Source organism: Onychomys torridus, chromosome 21 (assembly GCF_903995425.1).
Source record: "Onychomys torridus chromosome 21, mOncTor1.1, whole genome shotgun sequence".
NCBI lineage: Eukaryota > Metazoa > Chordata > Mammalia > Rodentia > Cricetidae > Onychomys > Onychomys torridus.
Genome location: NC_050463.1, coordinates 5,345,264 through 5,353,973, shown reverse-complemented (window position 1 = coordinate 5,353,973; position 8,710 = coordinate 5,345,264). Strand labels below are relative to the sequence as shown.

At 52.6% G+C, this 8,710-nt stretch overlaps 1 protein-coding gene across 1 annotated transcript; it reads left to right on the top strand.

The window, feature by feature from the left end:
• Positions 1–5: 5 nt before the first annotated feature.
• Ticam1 (toll like receptor adaptor molecule 1) lies at positions 6–1,316 on the top strand (the record flags this gene model as incomplete). Its single annotated transcript, XM_036171241.1, has 1 exon — positions 6–1,316. A coding segment is annotated over one exon (636 nt), but the record flags the coding sequence as incomplete, so codon positions are not given.
• Positions 1,317–8,710: the final 7,394 nt, after the last annotated feature.

Here is an 8,710-nt window from a genome sequence, read left to right as displayed (position 1 = left end):
GCCGGATACGCTGGGAGAAAAAGCAGGAGGCCAGAGCCCTCAAGGAGCAGAGCACACAGCTAGAGGCTGAGCGGCAAAGGGTGGCTGCCGTGTCTGCTGCCTACTCAGCCTACTTCCAAAGCTGCAGCGCCTGGCAAGCGCAGATGGACAGCCTGCGGAGGGCCTTCGGGAAGGACTTGTCAGTGGGGACCCCTCCATTCTTCCCCGGTTGGCTGGGATGGCCACAGCCAACACCTTCACATCCTCAGCAGGGTGGTACCCCAGTTTCCTCCTGTTTCCCGCAGCCTCCATCTTTCCCGCAGCCTCCATCTTTCCCGCAGCCTCCATCTTTCCCGCACTCTCCGTCTTTCCCGCAGCCTCCGTCTTTCCCGCAGCCTCCGTCTTTCCCGCAGCCTCCGTCTTTCCCGCAGCCTCCGTCTTTCCCGCAGTCCCCACCCTGCCCATCTGCCTCCACCGCAGCCCCCCAGACTCCAGGATCTCTCATTATTCACCATGCCCAGATGGTTCAGCTGGGGGTCAACAACCACATGTGGGGCCAGACAGGGGCCCAGTCGACGGATGACAAGACTGGGTGTCTGGAGGAACCCTGCGTGGGCCCTGCGAGTGAGCAGGAGGGACCCCGACTTGAGCCTCCAGAGTGATCACGTTGGAGCCCACCTGGATTCCTAAAGTGACCGGGCTGAGCCCAACCTAGCCTGCCGGAGTGGCCAGGTTGGACTTCACCTGGGTCCCTAAAGTGACAGCGGGGGAAGGGAACCTCGCCTGGGCCCTCACAGTGGCCACGAACTGGACCCAGCTTGGGACTCTAGAGGCCGGGAAGACCTCGCCTGGAAACTCAGGGCCTGGGAAACATCCAGAACCCTATTGGACAGGATTCTGTGGGACCCCACCCTGCACCCTCCAGGGGGACAGAAGACGATGGGGCCTCAGCTTTCCGAGGTGCTCCCTGAGCCACGTGGCCGTTCACTGTGGCACGTGGTGTCTCTGGGGAGGATGTGGTGCTGGGGCACTGGAGAGGGTCCTGTCATTATACTAGTTATTGACGGCTGAGCCACAAGCCTGCGTCCCCCAACCACCACCGCCCTCAGGCAACAAGCAAGTGACTCCGCTACGCCAGGAATCGGAAAAGACGTGCACCAGCCATTCGGCTCCTTGAGGAGCAGAAACCGGACGTTGTGGGTGCATTCGCATTCCATTGGTCAGCCCGGGCCACGTGACCTTCTGCTGCAAGGGACTTTGGGAAATGTAGTTTTTTTTGGGCAGCCATAGCTCAGGAAGTCTTGTAATGTCAGAAAAGAAGAGAAAAAAAAAAAGACACTGGGAGTTTCTGGCGGTTTTGATTGTTTTTATGCATTTATTTATGTAGTGCATGTGTGTCAGGCATGTGTGGAGGTCAGAGGAAAACCTGTTTGAGCCGGTCCTCCTCCCTGTGGCTCCCCAGGATAGTCGCGTCAAACCCACCCTCATACGTTAAAAAGGTTTTCTGGTTGGTTTTTTTTTTTTAAACAAAACATTTATTTTGGCAGATTTTGCTACAGTGAGGTTTTCTTTGGAGTGTGAGCGTGTGATGAGATTCAGCCAAGGCTGTGTGACTTTGCATCTCCAACCCTCTGCCGTTTCATCTCACTTATTATTGGTTTAATTTTTTTCAGATGTATTATTTTTATTTATGGGTATGCATGTGAGGCTATGTGAAATTATGTGCACTTTGTAAGCACAGAGAGTGTCAGTTCCCCTGGAGCTGGAGTTACAGTCAGCTGGAGTCCCTTGATGTGGGTGCTGGGAACCGAACCGGGATCCTCTGCAAAAGCAGTACGTGCTCTTTTATTTAAAAAGTTTTTAAATGTATTTATGTATTTTATGTATATGGTTGTTTTTATGCATGTATGCACACCAACAGAGGGCCTTGGGTTATAATGAAAGTATTTCTATGGTTGAGGGTCACCACATGAGGCAGGCGTGGTGGTGGCACACACCTTTAATCCCAGCACTTGGGAGGCAGAGGCAGGTGGGTGTCAGTGAGTTCGAAAGGGTCACAACATTAGGAAGGTTGGGACCCACTCATTATACATAGATACGTTGTTGTGGGTGCTGGAACTGGACTCAGGACTCTGGACCAGTGCTCTTAACCATACAGCCATAGCTCCAGCCCCTATGCATTCATTTTCTTATTCTATTTATTTATACTGTCCCCTCCCCATTCTTTTTTTTTTTTTTCAGCTGAGGATCGAACCCAGGGCCTTGTGCTTGCTAGGCAAGCGCTCTACCACTGAGCTAAATCCCCAACCCTTCCAGTCTTGTACTTATTTGGGTTTAGTTATAGACAAGGTCTCTTTACATAGCCCTGGATGAGACAAGGGTTGGTGGTGCGTGCCTGTAATCCCAGCACTTGGGAGGTAGAGGCAGGTGGATCTCTGAGTTCAAGGCCAGCCTTGTGTACACATCGAGCTCCAGGACAGCTAGGGCTACATGGAGAAACCCTGTCTTGAAATCCAAAAGAGATTTTAATGTGCCCAGATATCTCAACCCTCCAAACAAGCCTCTGTGAAATGTGGATTCACTTTACAGATGATGAAAACTGAATTCCAGCCCTCAACATCACTCTAGTTAGAATTTAGGGGAGCTTAATATAAGACTCCAGACTTCCAAGGACCAGCAACTGTGGGCTCATCCTACAGCCAACTCTCCCCCCGCAGGAGGGGATGAGTCACTCCCCTTGCTATTTTAGTCTGAATCAGACCTAGTCAGGGCTGAAGTGAAACCCCAGCATCATAGTTCTGAGATCCTGGGGGGCGGGGTATGTAAATGAAGTCCTCTGATCTATGGTGTGTGGGATTGTCCAGTTGCTGGGTTGAGGGGTGGCTGGAAAGGTGCTGGGCTCTTGACTATGGGGTTCCAGGGTGGAGAAGTGTAAAAGGAGGCATCAGTAAAGCAAGCAAGGGGACTTGGGAAAGCTTGAAGGGACTTGGAATAAGTAGGGAGCTGACAGCCTGTCCCAGGGTGCATGTGGGCAACACAGTCCAAGCAAAGGCCCTGGGGTAGGACAGAGCCCAGCGTGTTAGCGGTGCAGTGGGAGGAGGCACGGAAAGGGTGCAGGGAGGACAGGGTAGAGAAGGGCAGAAAGAGTGTAGCCTGGGGTTCCTTTCCACTGGACTTGAGGGCAGAAGGACGGCTCAGCTGCTAAAGGCACTTGTGGCGGAGCCTCATGCTGAGTTCCCTCGCCAGGCCCCACATGGCGGGAGGGGAGAAGCGACTCCTGCAAGCTGACCTTCACACAGGTGCACATTCACACACCCGCAATCAATCAAGAAATGTCATTTAACCATCCTGGGACTTGGGAGGCTGAAAAAAGATCAAGAACTGAAGGCCAACCTTGGCTACTTAAGTTTGAGGCCAGCCTGGGCTTTGGGAGACCCTGTCTCAAGTCAGAAAATGTTATTTTTTTAAGTTCCTTTTTTTAATTTATGTGTTCTACCCCTGAGCCACAGCTCCAACCCTACATGAATTCTTTTTTTTTTTTTTTTTTTTTTTTTTGGAGCTGAGGACTGAACCCAGGGCCTTGCGCTAGCTAGGCAAGTGCTCTACCACTGAGCTAAATCCCTAACCTGAATTCTTTTAACGAGTCATTTAGTACCTATGTTAGGCGCTGGGGCACAGCAAGGCCATGTGTATGCATTTACTCAGCCATTGGACAGACAGCCTTAGGGTTATAAGGGGGCAAGAGCTGGTGGGCAGCTCCATTAAAGGAAGTTTCTGGAAGAAGGAAGTCTGAGGGACTGGAACCATGGCTGGACATTCTCAGACTGATGGTCTGATATCCCCTGGTGGCAGCCTCAGCAGGGTGTGTCCCTAACCAGCTGGGAATTCAGAAGCCAGCTCTGCTCACAGCCCTGATTGTCCTATAGACCAAGCTGTCCTCAAACTCACAGAGATCTACCTGCCCCTGCTTCCAGGGATGCATGCTGGACGTTCTTAAGGGATTTTTGTTTGTTTAACAAATGTTCTCTCCAAGCCAAGAAGAGAGTTATGTCTTGCAACAGTCACACACCGTATGCGTGACTGGTGTTTTTACATTTCTTTTGTGTGAGCATGTGCGTGGAGGTCAGAGGACAATTTACAGGGGTCAGTCCTCTCCTTCCGTTGGGTCCTGGGGCTCAAACTCAGGTGGTGAGGCTTTGGATGTGTACCCCACACAGGCAGCAGAGGGGTCTCCTGTTTGCAGATGGCTGGGAGCAGGAACAGACGTCTGCTTGTTTGCAGCTTGTTCTAGAAGCATCTGGCAACTCCCCTTCCTGGGCCTGGAGCACACTGCTGGGCTGAGTCCATGGTTATCAGAACCTGGCTCCAACCAGCCTTGTGGCCCTCCTGAGGGAACTGAAAGGAGGAAGTTGTGCCACCTGCTAAGGCCCTCCTGGCTTCTGCCCATACCAGGTAGAACTTTCTGGAAGGTGATGACAGCCCAAGAGGGGCACAGTGGGTTCCCACAGGTTCTGCTCCAGAAAGGACTTAGATGCAGTCCTGGGTGATGCTCACCACCACCCCGTCCAGCCCACCACTGCAGGGATTGCACCCACTGAAGGTTGCTGTGACCTTGTGCAGGTGATGCATCCCTCCTCATCCTCTTCACTCTCCAGCACTGCCCTCTAAATGAGGACCTTTGTGACTCTGGATGGTAAGCTCTCCCCCTAGATTCCTCCATGGCTCCCTTTTAATGTCCACAGAATTTTGCTCAAATCCAAGTTCTTGGGGTTGGAGGGGTGGCTCTGTGGTCAGAGCATGGCTGCTCTTGCAGAAGACCTGTGTTCAGTTCCAGGGGATCCAACCCCCTCTTCTGGGTAGGCAACAGGCATGCATGTGGTGCAAAGGCATATATGTAAGCAAAACACCCACAAGAGGAAATTCATCAGGGCTGAAGAGATGGCTCCGTGGATAAAGTGCTTGGGGCACAAGAGGACTTGAGTTTGATCCTAGAACATGTATTAAACAACTGGCCTGCACCTACGACCCCAGCGCTGGAGAGGCAGAGGCAGGAGGACACACACACACACACACACACACACACACATGATTTCTGGCACTGGGGATCAAACCCAGGGCTCTTGCACAAGGCAGATGAATGCTGGACTGCTGACGTAGGCCCCAGCCCTAAACTCACTTCAGACTACTGTCACTTAACCCAGGCCAGGAGCTCATGCTGGCCACCGAGCGCTTCAAGTTAAAAAGTAAAACTTATGCCAGGCTAGCCTGGGCTACATAGTGAGACCGTTTCCAAAACAAACAACAACAAAAACCCAAAACCAACATGCCCTTCTACCCCACCTAATCTTCCTCATGTTCCCACTACTGTGCACAGCTATTTGGGATAAACGACCGACTGTCATTCACAACCCACACTATCCCATCCTCTGGTACTCAGTAAACGTTTGACCTTTCAGTTGACCTTCAGCTCCCTCCCTGTTCGTTCCCTTCTTGCTGGCTGGTGGGTCTTGTTTGTCTACCACCCACTCGTGGGACTTTGAAGTGTGAGTTAAGCATCTGTGGTTCCTGCTTCCACCTTTGTGAGGTCCAAGTTCCACTCGCCAGTGGAGAAGATGCTGAGGGCACAGTAGGAACTGGAGGTCGTGACTTCTCCTGGGGATGCAGGGCACAGGCCAGGGAAGAGAGTGTGGAGCCTCTGAGGGGCCCAGGGCAGCCGGTGTGTCCATCCCCAGTGGATCAAAGTCATCTACAGCCCTGTATCTAGTCTGAGTTCAGCCTGGGCAACGTGATTGCTACGACACGTTAAGGGGTGTGGGAGATGGTGGGACGTGCCAAGGTGGCACTGCCATGAACAGACCTTTCAGGGCAGCAGCCTGAGCTCATGACTGCTGATTATTTCAGCCCTGGGACAAAGACAGCAATAGTGGCCATCTAGATACTCTTCCCAGAGGGGTGCAATGCTCCTTTCCAATCTTGCAGGCAGGGAAACTGAGGCACAGAGGGTGGCATCAGTCTCCAAGATTGCAGGGTGAGATTGAATACTTTCTACCTTGATATGGGCACCCAAAGAGGGCAGTCTCTTGCCTAGGTCAGTGTCCTGCCCGATGCCAGAATGGGCTTTTATTTTTAGCCTGTCCTGTGGCCCAGGCCTTTAAGCAGCCTTGGGATCTGGCCAGACTCTCAGGGAAGTGAGAAGAATCTCTCTCCCCCTCCCCCCCCCCAAGACTTAGGCTCACCACTCCTACCCCAGGGGCTTAGCCCCTCACTAGATACTGGCTGGTCAATGCCCCCAATCAGGCTAGTCCTGTGGCTGCTGTCCGCAGCTTTGACACTCCAACCCTGAACTCTGATTTTGCAGGTACCGTCTTTCTGGCTGCTGCTGATCCAGCCTCATTCATCCCACACCATCTCCCACTACTAAGCCCTCCTCCTTCTTCTCCTTAAAAAGATTTACTTATGCCATGCAGCACTGGGGAGGCAGAGCCAGGCAGATCTCTGTGAGTTCGAGGCCAGCCTGGGCTACAAAGTGAGGTCCAGAAAAGGCACAAAGCTACACAGAGAAACCCTGTCTCGAAAAACCAAGAAAAAAAATTTACTTATTTATTATGCATACAGTGTTCTGCCTGCATGCCAGAAAAGGGTACCAGATTTCATTATAGGAGATTGTGAGCCACCATGCGGTCGCTGGGAATTGAACTCAGGCCCTCTGAGAGAGCAGTCAGTGTTCTTAATTTCTGAGCCATCTCTAGCCTGAGCCCTTGTTCTTCTTTAAGTAAACTTTACAGTTTTCAAAAAGTATTTCTCTCAGTGCTGGGGGGTGAATCCCAGGCAACATCCACAAATGCTTATTGCTGACCGTGCCGCAGGCTTGAAAATCCACTTCTGTAAATGGCCATGGTTGTGCACCCCTGAGGATACTCTAAACACCACTGAAGTGTAGATGTGAAAACAGTTTTGCAAACTGAGCATGATGGCACATGCCTGTCACCCCAGCACTCTAGACAAGGCAGGATGATCAGGAGTTCAAGACCAGCCTGGGCTACATGAGTGAGACCCTGACCAAAAAAGCTAAAAGCATTTAAACATTAAAAGCTCCATCTCCAGGTGGACCCACATGTCAGGCCTCTGCAGACACTGCACTCACATGCATGCCCCCCAAGACACACACGATTTAAAAAGCAAGCCAAGCAGCTGGCTAAGAAGGAAAGAGCCTGGAAGGCAGTGCTGTGAGACTCGAGAGGTGATCTAGGAAGTCTTCTGCAGGTCAAGCTCCATCAAGTTCACTTCGTGGTTGTTATTTCTGTTCCCAAGAAAAGTTCTTACTGTAGCCCTGGCTGTCCTGCCTCCCAAGTTCTGGGATTGAAGGCGTGGGAAAGGCTTTAAACAGGTTGTGAGGGCTGAGAGTGGAGAGCCCCTGCACTGGGGTCCCCTCTGACCCACACCTGCTGTGCTCATCAATCCTCCTGCCATTCTCTCGGGCCCTCTGTGCAGCTGGCTGAGTGCCCAGTGATGTGGCCCTGCACCGAGCTATGTTTAACCTGGGGTGTGATGCCCTACCTAGAAATAGCAGGCGCTAGTGCAGCCACAGGGGACAGGCTGTACCGCTGCCCTCATCCATATGAACGGACACCGGAGAACACTCTGGACAACCGCAAGCACCAGTCTGTCTGTTGTGATGCCAGCCAGAGGGGGAGGGGGTGTGGCATTGAGTGGGGTGTGTCTCCCACCTGTGACTGACACCCCCATGCTGGGGTTGGTGTTCCCCTTCCTTGTTCCCAGTCTATCTGCCCACCCACCAACAGCAGTGTGTTCTGAGGGGTTGAGCTGGAGTCTCACAGGCGGCACACACCCACAGAGCCCTCTCCCTCTGCATCAGTCTTTCTCACTTTTGTGGGGGGGTCTCTCTAGGATCCCCGGCTGTCCTGGAAGTCTTCTCAGTGTCAGGGTTAAAGGCCTGTGCCCCCACACCCTGCCTTAGGCTTTCTTAGCTCCTCCCCACAACCCCAGCCTTATAACCACAGGGTCTCCAGGGCTCTCTTAACCAATCACTGCAGCCGACTCACAGGCTATTGTGATTGGCTGAAGGGTGTACAAGTGACACAGGCCTGTCCAGCTTCAGGCACCATAGTGTTGAGGCTGGGTGGACCCTGTGGGGATCTTGCAGGAAATCTGTCTGATCCTGCTGTTCCCACCAAGGATCCACCTGGAACCCAGCTGGAGGGAGCCACTGGGAGCAGCTGGATAAACACTGGATCCAGACAATGTCCAGCAGAGCCAGGCCCCATGAGACAGATAATCAGGGTGCTGAGGCAGGGGAATGGATCTGGGCATGTCAACTGTTGAGATGGTGGTCCCTGTCCCTAGGCCCACCCTTGGCGGTCTTTACCTCTCTGAACTTGTTCACAGACACCTGAGGGGAGACAGCTACCAGAGAAGGCAGCCGCCGTGAAGTAGGCAGTACATCTTAGCACTTGGGGTGCAGTGGGGTTCACTAGATACTAGCACCGTACCTCACAGGAGATGGTTTTGAGAAGGGGGGGGGGGTGTTGAAATACTGTCTACTATTACCCCAGGCTATGCTTGAACTCGCTTTACTCTAGGATGGTCTCCGACTTGTGACCTTGTTGCCTCAGCCTGAAAGTGTTGAGGTGGCAGGTGTGCCAGCCTGCTTGACAGGCACTCACCTGGTTCCCCACCTGCAAGCTACCCACATGAAATAAAAGCTAGGCAG